Source organism: Triturus cristatus, chromosome 2_2 (assembly GCF_964204655.1).
Source record: "Triturus cristatus chromosome 2_2, aTriCri1.1, whole genome shotgun sequence".
Classification (NCBI taxonomy): domain Eukaryota; kingdom Metazoa; phylum Chordata; class Amphibia; order Caudata; family Salamandridae; genus Triturus; species Triturus cristatus.
In genome coordinates this window covers 622,483,786-622,498,720 of record NC_140582.1, presented here as the reverse complement: position 1 = coordinate 622,498,720, position 14,935 = coordinate 622,483,786, and the positions used below count along the sequence as shown (strand labels likewise).

Below are 14,935 nucleotides of genomic sequence, written 5' to 3'. Positions count from 1 at the left end.
TTCGCGTAATAGTGACTCGTGAGATTCAATCTATGATAATACAAATGATAATCGTGCTATAACATTGTGAACATACTGATGTGTGCTGAGTCTAATCCTAAATGAGATTCAATCAATGAACCCCTCTGTGAAAAGAGTGATAGTAAGTGCCTGTTCGTTTCGTAAGGGTGAGCTAATTTAGCAAGGAAAACGGAAAAGGAGAAAAAAAGAAAGAAGTGAGTGCAAATCCTGTACACGTGAATGTTCTCTGAGAAATATTAGCACAGTGCTAATATGAACATACAGTGGGGTTAATAAACATGTTCATCACATGAATTCAAAGAATTATATTATAGAAAACATAAAAGTTCGTAATGATCATTAAGCCCCCCGGGGATCACCGTACCTAAATATTTGATCCAGAAGGTCTCTCTGCGCGCTAGGGCTGTATGTTGATCTATGCCTGGAGTTGCGTCAATTTTTTCTAAAATAGTGAAACTCAACTGAGGTATTGTGTGTGATGTGTTCACCCACTGTGCTGCTAGACATGAATCTGGATTCCTGTTCCGAATCATGCTTTTATGTTCCACAATTCGTGTTTTTATTTTCCTTGAGGTCCTGCCTACATAAACAAGCCCGCAAGGGCATTGAATGGCGTAAACTACACTCTCAGCACATTCACTTGTACAGGATTTGCACTCACTTCTTTCTTTTTTTCTCCTTTTCTGTTTTCCTTGCTAAATTAGCTCACCCTTACGAAACGAACAGGTACTTACTATCACTCTTTTTACAGAGGGGTTCATCGATTGAATCTCATTTAGGATTAGACTCAGCACACATCAGTATGTTCACAATGTAATAGCACGATTATCATTATTATCATAGATTGAATCTCACGAGTCACTATTACTCGAATATGTAGATCTACATCACCACTAACATAGTGATTTCATCAGCAGACACGTATCTTTTTTTATCGGCGCATTTCATCCTATTGTTCCATAGTTAGGTTTTCAATAAAGTTTCGTGAGTGTTCCCATTCGAACTTCACATTTACCTCCGCCCCTTTAAAACGTGCTATACGCGCATATGTTTACACTCACGCAGATGGCGGCAACTAAGAACAAAAAAGGAAGCATACCATTTTAACACGAGAGGTGAGCTCGCAGATATTAGTCTGTTATCAGTTTATGCTTAACATTATGAATTCTAGGTAGATGTAGTGACAACCTTATTTACTTTCTAGCTCCTCCATTCGTCGGCACAGACGTTTCAACCTTATAGTTATCGGTAAGCCTTGACATCGTAACTACGCGAGTCTGGTCTCTTCCTCTTTTGAGTCGGGCTCGGCGCATTGTGTAGATTGTGTTAGATAACCCAGGGGAAATCTTAGCGGCATTTATCGCTCTGTTCTTTCAGAGTAACCCGGCTACCAGTAATTTGTTTGAGTCGGGTAAGCACAAGAGACACATGATTTGTTTGAATTTAGTTTGTTCAATCTTTCACTGATTAGTTTTCTCACCCAGGATTTCTTTCTGTTTTTGGTACACCGGACGCATGGGGGACCTGCACTTACACTAACTTTGTCTCGGCACTTCGTGCCTAGATTCTTTGATATCCTAATTCAGATCCCATATACACCGATTTCTGGCATTTTTTCCGTCGGGTAAGCAGGAAAGATGCACCAAAGACTCTGTAACCTTAGCACTGCTTCATTTTTCACGAGCTGAGTCTTTTTGTTTTGCTCGTTTGTTGTTTAGTTTATGCATGACTAAGTTCCAGTGGCACTGCGCACATTTAACATGCTTTTGTTGGTGCACGGGGTTAAGTGGGAGTATCCCTTTACTTTGAGTGCAAATCCTATTTCAGACATTTTGAATTGTACCATATAGGAATTCTCATGAGTTATTCTCATTTTTGTTGTAGTTCTGAATGGAGGATTCCCTCAGAATCAGCTTTCTTTCGACGATGTTAAATAACCCCTGAAGAAGGGTTCATAATAACCCGAAATGCATTGGGACTTATTTTGAAATGGGATTTATGTTGAAATGTATATTTCATTCTCTTGTATCATTGAGGCATTGAGTTTCGTATGGCATTACATCATCAACCTATGAGGATGCAATTATGTTTGAGTAATGTCATTTGTATTAATGAAAAATACAAGTCTTTTGCCTTTAATTTTCATTGAAATTGTGGTTTAGTTTGTTTGTAAGCATCTTGATATTGAGTTTTTAAAAAAAAACATTGTGAAGTCCATTGAGACCTTAGCGTCTTCAGCTGTGCATTACGTAGGTTTGAGTCATCCCAAACCTTGAGCTTTTTAGATCCAAAACAGATCAGCAGGGAAAAGGCAGATGGGTCAAGTTAGAGGCAGCAGTTCCTCTGGTGACATGCCCGCTTCGTTGGGCCCGACGCTGGTTTGCTTTGTCAGGCGGGTCCAGGGAGGGGGCGGTGTTTAAACATGAACATGGGCACAAAAAGACGGACTATCAGCTATGAGTGGTGTTGCGGAAGGCTTTACAACACATTGGGTTGGATGGGACGCTTTATGGGCCTCATTCTTTTTGGATTGGAGTGGCAACAGAAGCGTGCAACAGGGGTTGTGCCCGAGAGGATATCATGCAATTGGGGCGCTGGTTCTCTGATTCTTTTCGGCGCTATGTTAGACGGGATACGGGGTAGGCGCATGCGTCATCCCCCCATTTGTGAGTCTCATTATATTTTTTCTCGTTTCAGGTTCTGTGCCTGGCCCGCACGTGGAGGAATTGACCATTTGGATAGTGGGGCATTCTTTTGTCAAATTTGCGCACGTACAGGGCGTGCAAGAGTTATTTTGGGGCCCACATGGGTTTCAATGACCATTTGTTTTAGGGTGTCTGGAGGGGAAAAGGGGGTATGCTGTGGAAGAAGTTGATTCCTTGTCTGAACAGATGGATGGTAGGGGGTCGGTGCCCAGATGTTCTGTTGGTTCATCTTGGGGAAAATGACTTGTGCAGAGAAAAAGGGGTTGTTTTGATGAGGGCAATGAAGAGCGATTTGACCTTATTAAAAGAACAGTGGGCAGGGTGCCATGTGTTGTGGACAGAATTTGTGCCACACAGGGTGTGGAGGGGTGCCTTGCACCCGAGTGCCATCGACAAAGCTAGGTGGAAGGTGAATACTGAAATCTCCTGTTTTTGTAGAAGCTTGGGTTTTGGGGGAGTTAGCCATAAGGACATTCATTTTGAGTCAGTGGAGTTTTTTATTGAGATGACGGGGTGCATTTGTCAAGGCTAGGTATGGATCTATATTTATTGGAGATTAGGGAGGTCTTGGCTAGGTGCCTGAACATACAGAAGCATTTCACAAAGGACATAGGTTGGCTAGCCTGTTTCGGGGGGCAGAAAGTTGGGGTAGATTCTCTCCGCCCACTTTCTGGGTGGTGGGGGTTATTAAAAGATTGCCAGGGTTGGCAGAAGATTTTGATCATTGTTGAAGTTGGGTTTATTGACAGGGAAAGAGTAGGCAGGTTATTTTAAGTTCAGTTATACAAGTTAGCGGATTTACTGTTGTAGAGAGGCAGGCAGAGGGTGTTGGTTAAGTGTAGGGTAGAATTAAAGGGGATCATTTTAATGCAATGCTTTGTATTGTCGTGTAAATTGTAATGTCAGGGTGGGGGTGGGTTCAGGGGATCTTAGGGGTGGGGGCGGGGTCACGGGTCAGGTATATGGATGTATTAGTGAGGCTTTAAGTTTTGTAAGGCAGTTGCCAGGGATGTTTAATGTTATGTGCACCTGTTTCAATAAAGCAGCCTTTTACACACAACAAAATGGTTTGTGGTCTTCTCCCCCCCTCCCTCCCAATAGGGGTTTGGGGGGGTAGCCGACCGCAGGGAGGTCTCCTATCTGGGCTGTTTGGGAGGGGCAGGGGGCGTGAAACGATTCTCCATTTGGTCATATCGGGCTATTTGGTTTTATAGCCCAATTATAGCCCAACTATAAGAGCTTTGGGCTCCTGCTCCAAACCACTATTTTAGGTTTGGTGATCTGGTGGCTGGGAGCGTTTTGGTAGTGAGTTTTCCCCTCCCTCAACCTTTTTTCTTTTTGTGATATAGTTTTTTCATTTATCTCTTTGGCTTTGGCTGGCTTTCATTGGGACAGGTGAGCAAGGGGTAGCATGTATTGTCGCTTGGAACAGGCGCAGTGCAGGGGTTATGGAAATTTTCCAGGGTTGGCAGAAGTTTTTGGTCATTGTTGAAGTTGGGGTTATCGACAGGGAAAGGGTAGGCAGGTTATTTTAAGTTCAGTTAGACAAGTTTGTGGATTTATTGTTGTAGAGAGGCAGGCAGAGGATGTTGGTTAAGTGTAGGGTAGAATTAAAGGGGATCATTTTAATGCAATGCTTTGTATTGTCGTGTAAATTGTAATGTCAGGGTGGGGGCGGGTTCAGGGGATCTTAGGGGTGGGGGCGGGGTCACGGGTCAGGTATATGGATGTATTAGTGAGGCTTTAAGTTTTGTAAGGCAGTTGCCAGGGATGTTTAATGTTATGTGCACCTGTTTCAATAAAGTAGCCTTTTACACACAACAAAATGGTTTGTGGTCTTCTTCCCCACCCCCTCCCAAAGGGTGTTTGGGGGGGTAGCCGACCGCAGGGAGGTCTCGCATCTGGGCTGTTTGGGAGGGGCGGGGGTGTGCAACGATTCACAATTTTGTCATATTGGGCTATTTGTTTTTATAGCCCAATTATAGCCCAAATATAAGGGCTTTGGGCTCCTGCTCCAAGCCACCATTTTAGGTTTGGTGATCTGGTGGCTGGGAGCATTTTGGTAGTTAGTTTTTCCCTTCTACCCCTCCCTCCACCTTTTTTCTTTTTGTGATATAGTTTTTTCATTTAACTCTTTGGCTGGCTTTCATTGGGACAGGTGAGCAAGGGGTAGCATGTATTGTCACTTGGAACAGGTGCAGTGCAGGGGTTATTGAAACTTTCCCGGGTTGGCAGAAGTTTTTGGTCATTGTTGAAGTTGGGGTTGTCGACAGGGAAAGAGTAGGCAGGTTATTTTAAGTTCAGTTAGACAAGTTTGCGGATTTACTGTTATAGAGAGACAGGCAGAGGATGTTGGTTAAGTAAAGGGTAGAATTAAAGGGGATAATTTTAATGCAATGCTTTGTATTGTCGTGTAAATTGTAATGTCAGGGTGGGGGCGGGTTCAGGGGATCTTCGGGGCAGGGGTAAGGTATATGGATGTATTAGTGAGGCTTTAAGTTTTGTAACGCAGTTGCCAGGGATGTTTAATGTTATGTGCACCTGTTTCAATAAAGCAGCCTGTTACAAACAACAAAATGGTTTGTGGTCTTCTTCCCCACCCCCTCCCAAAGGGTGTTTGGGGGGGTAGCCGACCGCAGGGAGGTCTCGCATCTGGGCTGTTTGGGAGGGGCGGGGGTGTGCAACGATTCACAATTTTGTCATATTGGGCTATTTGTTTTTATAGCCCAATTATAGCCCAAATATAAGGGCTTTGGGCTCCTGCTCCAAGCCACCATTTTAGGTTTGGTGATCTGGTGGCTGGGAGCATTTTGGTAGTTAGTTTTTCCCTTCTACCCCTCCCTCCACCTTTTTTCTTTTTGTGATATAGTTTTTTCATTTAACTCTTTGGCTGGCTTTCATTGGGACAGGTGAGCAAGGGGTAGCATGTATTGTCACTTGGAACAGGTGCAGTGCAGGGGTTATTGAAACTTTCCCGGGTTGGCAGAAGTTTTTGGTCATTGTTGAAGTTGGGGTTGTCGACAGGGAAAGAGTAGGCAGGTTATTTTAAGTTCAGTTAGACAAGTTTGCGGATTTACTGTTATAGAGAGACAGGCAGAGGATGTTGGTTAAGTAAAGGGTAGAATTAAAGGGGATAATTTTAATGCAATGCTTTGTATTGTCGTGTAAATTGTAATGTCAGGGTGGGGGCGGGTTCAGGGGATCTTCGGGGCAGGGGTAAGGTATATGGATGTATTAGTGAGGCTTTAAGTTTTGTAAGGCAGTTGCCAGGGATGTTTAATGTTATGTGCACCTGTTTCAATAAAGCAGCCTGTTACAAACAACAAAATGGTTTGTGGTCTTCTCCCCCCCTCCCTCCCAAGGGGGATTTGGGGGTGTAGCTGACCGCAGGGACGTCTCCCACCTGGGCTGTTTGGGAGGGGCGGGGGGGCGTGCAACGATTCTCCATTTTGTCATATTGGTCTATTTGGTTTTATAGCCCAATTATAGCCCAACTATAAGGGCTTTGGGCTCCTGCTCCAAGCCACCATTTTAGGTTTGGTGATCTGGTGGCTGGGAGCATTTTGGTAGTTAGTTTTTCCCTTCCCTCCCTCCCTCCATCTTTTTTCTTTTTGTAATATAATTTTTTCATTTATCTCTTTGGCTTTGGCTGCCTTTCATTGGGACAGGGGAGCAAGGGGTAGCATGTATTGTCCCTTGGAACAGGTGCAGTACAGGGTTTATTGACATTTTCCAGGGTTGGCAGAAGTTTTTGGTCATTGTTGAAGTTGGGGTTATCAACAGGGAAAGGGTAGGCAGGTTATTTTAAGTTCAGTTAGACAAGTTTGCGGATTTACTGTTGTAGAGAGGCAGGCAGAGGATGTTGGTTAAGTGAAGGGTAGAATTAAAGGTGATCATTTTAATGCAATGCTTTGTATTGTCGTGTAAATTGTAATGTCAGGGTGGGGGCGGGTTCAGGGGATCTTAGGGGCGGGGGTAAGGAATATGGATGTATTAGTGAGGCTTTAAGTTTTGTAAGGCAGTTGCCAGGGATGTTTAATGTTATGTGCACCTGTTTCAATAAATCGGCCTTTTACACACAACAAAATGGTTTGTGTTCTGCTCCCCCACTCCCTCCCAACGCCAAAGTGTGACACATTGAATGAAAGTTATCTGGGCGGCAGTGAATCAAAAGGCACCCATTGATAGTCAGGACAAAGGATGCAGGGAGGGTAAAGGGAGCAGTCGCGTGACAGTGTAAAGCGGAAGTGTAAACAGATGCACAAATTCCCGTAGACTTCGTGAAGAAGCGGGTTTGGGATGTCTATCTTCTGATGATGTATCACATAAACTGGTAGTTACGCAGTGAGTAGAATTCTTTGATTTGAAAGATCTCCCCGTTTGTTCTTGAGGCAAGGATATCAATCAGGCAGTTTTCCTCGGTTCCCAGCCCCTAGAAACATGAAAAACAACAAAAAGATGGCTTTAGGATTCACCTGTAGAGTTAGAAGAACATACAACGTGTCTAAATATGTTCTGTAGGAAGAAGTCATTGCATGACATCTTTATGAAACTCTTTCACTCAACACTTCTCACTTTATCAAGGCTTTGCAGCATTGTAACGGGTCTTTACGTAATAAAACTTTCGTAGTTTATTGGCAGGGCTTTATTTGAGTAGGTGTGTGACTCGAATCTGCTCTGAACTAATTTCCGAGGTCTGGGATTAAAATGGGTGATTTTTATTAAGATTGCACAACTGAAGGTCCCAGATAGATAGTCATTGTACATAACAGCTGCTGTGGCTAATAATGATGAGTCACACGGGAATATCTTTATTTCAACAACAACATTTCGACCATGACAGTGGCTTAGTGACACACAAGATCCAGTGTAACAGTCTACACAGAAGAGTAATCTGAGATTTTATGGTTTTTAGGAATCAAAGGGCGGGAAAGAATGCAACAGATCCAACCAAATCAGTGATAAAACATCTACCAATTCACAACTCCTTAGCTTATGAAGTTTGAAATAATTAATTGAGATGAGATCGAATGCAACTTTCTCAGCATGAGTTTGTTAAACTAGTCAACAAAGCTTTTCATTTGTGGCAGTTCTGTTCCATGGCCAGACACCATTTAATTTAATTTTGCCACTCAAAAAAGTTAGAAGATGCTTCATTTCTCCATTCCCTCGTGATCAATAAGCAAGCTATCAAAGAAACGAAAACTAGCAAGTGCTTTATTCAATTTTCCAAAGGTTGGCCTTCAGGGAAGCCATTCCATTGCAACTCTAGCTGCTAGGGTTGGAGCCAAAGCGGTTCACTGACAGAATATCAACACCTAAAATATCTCCATACCACATTATAGAGTTCTAACTATCGATGTCAAAAATATCAACATCCTATATTTATAATGGTAAGTACAAAAATATTGAAAAAAATATCGATGTCAAATATATAGTTGTACAAAATATTGTTTTTTATAAATATATGAAATGAAAGAATACATATGAAATATATTAAACAATAAAATTAATTTAATTTTTTATTAGATTTAATATACATTTTATTAAATATAACAAATAAACTTAATTTAAAAAGTTCAAACACATATATAATATCTAATACATATACATTTACTTTAAAACAATAAAATATTAATTTTAATTTATTTTATAATTTTAAAATGATATGAAAATTTAACAAATAAATATATATATATATATATATCTAGATATAATGGCGCCAATTAGATTGACAAAGTCTTCGAGCAAGCCGAAACGCGTCTCTCTTTTAATTTTTCAGGATTGAGGCTGATATGATTAAATAAAACAGATGCCGTATCTTACCTGCCTGGACTCCGTGTCTCCTTCCATGGTTCACTCTGTGGGAGTTGGTTGTTTGTGCTCATCCATTTCGGCGTGGTTGGTCATCACGACTCACAGGGAACACCAGTCATTTGGAGGAGTACGGGAGTACTAGCGGGGAGCCCCCAGTATGGCAACTGGAAACAGGAACGAGGATGACTGCAGAGGTAGCCCAGCGCCTGTAGCTGGGCGGTTTTTGTGACTGCCAGCACGGGATCTGTGTCTCCCAAGCAAGAAATGCCTTTCCCAGAATACCGGTGCCTCCTGATAACTGGGCACTGCGGATGGCCTTTGCCGATGCGGTGGGGGTATGTTTGGCGAATTCAACTTTTATTCACCAGTCTCCCTCAATCCCAAATCTGTGCCCAGTTTGAACTGAATCTTTTGTGCTGTTTTTTCAATTTGGACATTGAGACTTTATTTATCCTTCCATTCAATCACAAATTGACATTATTTTAAACCTCAAAACCTGGTCTAATGCATACGTTTTTATTACTTTGACTTTAATATTGGTTTCCAGCTCGTGCTTCTCCGCTATTTCAGCATGTGGACATGATGCATTATGGGATGGGTAGTTCTGTTGAGGTTCAAGCATGCGCTGGAAAGCTGACTTATCAAGTAATGTTCACACAATATGTGTTTAGTTGCATTCCCGGGGAAGCGGCTGCCTCATCTCCTATCCAGATGCCTTTCATTTAAATCTGTTATTTTCGGAGATCACAGAGACTGGTTTGGCAGTGAACTTCGCTCTCAAAATGCAGGTCAGAGGCTAATTGCTGACGGAGCGGTTCCCAGCGTCCACACATGATTCACATCAGAGGTTTTACCAAGTGACTATGGAGGAAATATTTATCGGCACTATTCTTTTAAATATATGCATATTTTGCAGTTCATGTTTTTAGGCATCATGAAATGGGAGTTTTGGCGGCGCAACACATATAATATTAATGCACTACTAGGGCAGAGGGCTTGTTTAATTTATTTTGTGAAACAGATAGGCAATTCAAACAGTGATTATTGTGCACTATGCTGTGAATCTAGGTGTCACACGGTTGACACTATGCACAGGAATTTGGCATATGTTTTACATGTTTTTTTCACTGGGACTTTGTGCCTCTGATAGTATGTTCTTTATGTTTATGTCTTGGGTGGGATGGGCTATTTGGGCTATATAGATTGCTGGTGCAATGGCGCCAATTAGATTGACAAAGGCTTCGAGCAAGCCGAAAAGCGTCTCTCTTTTAATTTTTTTCGGGATTGAGGCTGATCTGATTAAATAAAACAGATGCCGTATCTTACCTGCCTGGAGTCCGTGTCTCCTTCCATAGTTCACTCTGTGGGAGTTGGTTGTTTGTGCATATATATATATATATATATATATATATATATATATATATATATATATATATATATATATATAATCTACTGGCGGTCGCCAGTAGATAGTTATAGTTAGGACCGAGTTTCCATAGGAAATCTCAAAATTCTATTTTGAATAACTTTGGCGCCGATTGACGAATCTTCGCGAAATTTTCAAAACTAATGGGGCGCTCCGCTCCGCTCCTACCCTGAAAGTCTCGGGGTGATTCGTCAAGCGGGGGCCGAGAAAAAAGGGGGGTCCCAAAACACGTTTTCCCCATGGATTTTTCCATAGGGACTTTAGTCGCAGCTACAGCCCGAACGGCTGAACAGAATTACGTGAAATTTGGCAGAGAGGTAGCCATAAGGTCCGTTTGGTGCCTTTTGCAAGTTTGGTGTAAATCTGTTCAGTATTTTCTGAGAAAATAGCATTTAAATCAATATATATATCTGTACGCGCGCAGCGTGCGCGCAGAGTGCGCGCACTCTGCCGTCCGCGAGCGCACTTCTGATTGGTTGTTACATCTTAGTAAACATTCGAATCGGTCGAAACCAGGAAGTGTCGGCCGCCATTTTGTCTCTCGCACTGAGAGGGTGTTGAAACATAAAGGAGAAAAACATGTAAAGGGGGCAAGCTGAACAGTTCCTGACCCCCTAGCAGGGGTCAAGGGGTCCCAGGAGGTCCCCCTAGGGCAATTAAAAAAAATTAACATTTTTCGGAAAATCGCTGAGTGCGCGAAGCGTGCGCGCACTATCGAAATGAAAAAAATTCCGTGAGGTTCGCGCAGTGTGCGCGCACGGTATAAATGTTTTAAAATAAAATTGCACTATCAACCCCCCCCGTGTGCACTGGCTGTGCGTAGCACAACATGTGAGCATGGCTCATCACTTCTCAAACAAAGTATCCGACAACCCTTAACAACAAAGCGCATCATGTGTCCTCCTTGTGCGGACGGAGTGCGAAGTGCATCGTGCGTACATGGCCCATTAAGCGTAACGTGGGTGCGCGGTGCGCGTAGCGCACTGCGTGCCCACCGTGCGTGCACGGTGCGCAAAGTGCACCGTGCGTGCACGGCACTAACTGCGTAAAGTGGGCGCGAGGTGCGCAAAGCGCACCGCGTGCTCACCGTGCGCGCACGGAACAAACTGCGTGAAGTGGGCGCACCGTGCGCGAAGCGCACCGTGCGCGCACCGCACGAACGGCGTAAAGTAACTTAGCATTTAAAAAACCGTACAAATTCACTGAAAAAACAATAGGTTTCACACACGTTATAGTTAGGAATTAGCATTTAAAAAACCTTGCAAATTCACTTAAAAAACCATAGGTTTCACACATGTTATAGTTAGCCGGGCATTTTCCTCATGAAAAACCAATGAAATTCCCCCGTTATAGTTAGTGCAGGCAACTATAACTCACGCGACCGTAATCCGCTGCTGATGACGTCAGATATTACATCACTGATGACATATGTGTCTTTCTGAAAAAAAAAAAAAAATATATGTATAGCTAAAAAAAAAAGGAAGAAGACATGGGTATATAAATGTGTAAATACAGTGATGTAATATCTGACGTCATCAGCAGCGGATTACGGTCGCGTGAGTTATAGTTACCTGCACTAACTATAACGGGGGAATTTCATTGGTTTTTCATGAGGAAAATGCCCAGCTAACTATAACATGTGTGAAACCTATGGTTTTTTAAGTGAATTTGCAAGGTTTTTTAAATGCTAATTCCTAACTATAACGTGTGTGAAACCTATGGTTTTTTCAGTGAATATATATATATATATATACCAATAACATAAAATCTATTAAAAAACATTCTGTTATAAATTAAATCATTAAAATATTTAAAAATCTTCAAACTTAAATGTATCACTCCAGTCAGCGCAACAGTAGGGAAAGTGTTGGTTAGCGGAGGGGTAAAAATTACAATTCCCACTCCAGTGCGTGCAACAGTACAGAAAGTGTTGTATAGTAGAGGGGTAAAAAGTAGTATTCCCACTCCAGTCAGTTCTAAATTAATAGCAAACAAAATATCAACAACAACAAAAACATTTTTTTTAAACAAAATAAAAAAAATATATATTAAAAATGCATTAAATATATTTGCATTAATATGCAAATATATTTAATATTAAAAATAAAACTAAAAAAACATAATTTAATGTTAAATACATATGACAAATACCTACAAATATTATATTAAATAAAATAAAAAAATAAGTTTCAAACAAAGATTTTTAATTAGAAATTATTTAGAAACAAAAACATGAATTATTATTTTTTAATTCCTACCCTATAACACCACACAATTCACAACCCACAGCTAAATTAAAAAAACGTACTTCTATAATTAACATAATTGATTATCAATTAAAGAAATATTATTAATTAAAAAAAAAATTAAAACACATACAAATGTATTAACTTCCCCCCTTTACCCCTATAATTCCCACAATTCCTACTGTTGCAATGACTGGAGTGGGAATAGTAAATTTTATCCCTGCACTATCCAACACTTTTCGTACTGTTGCACACACTGGAGTGGGAATAATAATTTTTACCCCTTTGCTATCCTGTTACACTCATTGGAGTGGGGAAAGTGTTGGATAGCGGAGGGGTAAAGTTACTACTCCCACTCCAATGAGTACAACAGTAGGGAAAGTGTTGGATAGCGGAGGGGTAAAAATTAGAATTCACACTCAAATGAGTGCAACGGTATGGAAAGTGTTGGATAGCGAAGGGGTAAAGATTACTATCCCCACTCCAGTGAGTGCAACAGTAGGGAAAGTGTTGGAAAGCAGAAGGTTACAATTTACTTTTCTCACTCCAGTCAGTGCAACAGTAGGAAAAGTATTGGATAGCGGATGGGTAAAAATTACTATTCACACTCCAATGATTGCAACAGTTGGAAAAGTGTTGCATAGCGCAGGGATAAGATATTCTATTTCCACTACAGTCAGTTCAACAATAGGGAAAGTGTTGGACAGCGGAGGGGTACAAATGACTATTCCCACTCCAATGAGTGTAACAGTAGGACAAGTGTTGGAAAGCGGACGGGTAAAAATAACTATTCCCACTCCAATGAGTGCAACAGTAGGGAAAGTGAGACATTTGCTTTATTTAAAGTTCTCCTATATAGTGAATCTAGTGGTGTATCTGTATTTTTTTAAGGAGAATTCCAATCTGTAGGATGAGAGATTCACAAATAAAATCAGTTAAAGATGTTATACCTGCAAGGGCTCCTAACCCATCCATAGAACACATCAGCTTTTCCCTATGGGTACAATTCCCTATTCTTAACGTCATGCTGGGATTCCCCATGAATGCACAATGAATGACATTACCGGTAGGTATTTTACCGAATCAGTTCAGTTCTGTTGCCACATTTTACATGGTTCTAAATTTGGTCGGGTCACTCACTCACTCATTTTTGTAATGGATTGACCAAAAGCCATATACAAATAAGGAACCTATAATTTCCTTGATGCAAAGAGAGTATTGAAGGACTGTTATTTTTGAAAGGCGAGAACCCTGCTAACTTTGATCAATGTAACTCTGCTTGGTTTGCCATTCTGAATAAAAACAACAATGTGTTTCTCACATGCTTATAAAACCATAGTCAAGAATAATGTTCAACCGAATGGAAACGAAAGAGGCACTGGTGCAATATGGTAATCTTAATCAGATTTACAATGCGGGAAGATATAATGTAAACCATATATTATTTAGCTCTGCTCTCAAACATAGAAACACCTCATTAGTGTAGAGAGTTCTTGTTGTATCCCTCAGGGCACATCCAGCAATAACAGACTATTCCCAGTGATCCAATGTGGGGGGGGTCTACAAACAATCTAAGCGCATGGGAAACAGTGTGGATCCTGCTGCAGTTTGGCCTGTATATCTGCATCAAAGACTGACTAGGTGCAATGGGTTGGCAAACTCATTACACTAAAATATCTCCAAAGAGATATCCATTTCACCAGGTCTAGTGTTTTTTTTCTGCCTACGACAGAGGTACCAATGACAGGAGCTGCTTTCCCGGCACACATTTTTGAGTGTAAAAATATATATTGAAACCCAAAAATATATATTGAAACCCAAATGTCAGATCTTAGGGGCTCATTATGATGGCAGAAGGACCACCACCACCAGGCCGGTGGTGGCGGTCCTTCCGCCATCACATGGTGATTTACTCACCACCAAATTAGGATGGCGGTGGGTACCGCGGCGGATGCAATGTCCATCTGCCGCTTTTCCGTCGGAGGCAATCGCACCGATTGCCTGACGGATGGAGCAGGGCCACTAATATGGTGGCAGTGCCTAGCAAGCACCTTACGCCATGTTAGGATGTGGTTTTAGGAGGCCTTTCCATGGTGGCGATGCCGCCATGGAAAGGGTGACAGGGATCGGGGTTGGGGGCCCGTCGCCAGCCCCCCTTGAGGGGGGGTGTCGCTGCACTGGGGGGTACCCCCCTTCATTTCCATGCACCAAGTGGCAGGCCCCGCGTGATGCCTGCCACGTGGTGCAGGGAAATGCGGTGCAAGCACCTTTATCATTGAGGACGGTGCTGCAGCCAGCAGCACCGCTCGCAATGTTAAAGGCCCAGAATGCGCCCGCAAGTATGGCGGGCGCATCCTAATAGCAGTGGTGGAAACGCCACATGTCTGGCGGGCGGTCCCAAACACTGCTATGGTGGTCTGCCCGCCATCATAATGAGCCCCTAATTTCTGTTACCACACAGAGGAACACATAAATTACCTAATAGATGTAAACATTTTTTTAAAAACATCATTACTATCCTCTCTACATAGTGCAAAACGACGCCACCATCAATAGGCTAACAAAACTCTACCAGAATTTTTTTTTATAAAATGTGCAAATATGCTATACAGTACATTCGCAGTCAAGCAGCATTCTGCCTTAGCTTCAAGCTCCTTCTATTACAAATACTAACAGAAGGATATATACAGGCAAACATGGACGCATACATAGAAAGTGCA

The 14,935-nt window shown here is 41.9% G+C and overlaps 1 protein-coding gene across 4 annotated transcripts in view; it reads right to left on the bottom strand.

Annotated features, from left to right (window-relative positions):
* The window catches only part of ANXA10 (annexin A10), a 514,604-nt gene that overhangs the window by 243,223 nt on the left and 256,446 nt on the right, over window positions 1–14,935 (bottom strand). For 2 of the 4 annotated variants that reach the window (XM_085643275.1, XM_085643276.1), the window contains one exon: window positions 7,068–7,158. The exons of the other annotated variants lie outside the window; for them this stretch is intronic. In XM_085643275.1, coding sequence (XP_085499401.1) covers window positions 7,068–7,158 — 91 coding nt within the window. The remainder of the gene's footprint in view (window positions 1–7,067; window positions 7,159–14,935) is intronic. 4 annotated transcript variants of the gene reach the window in all.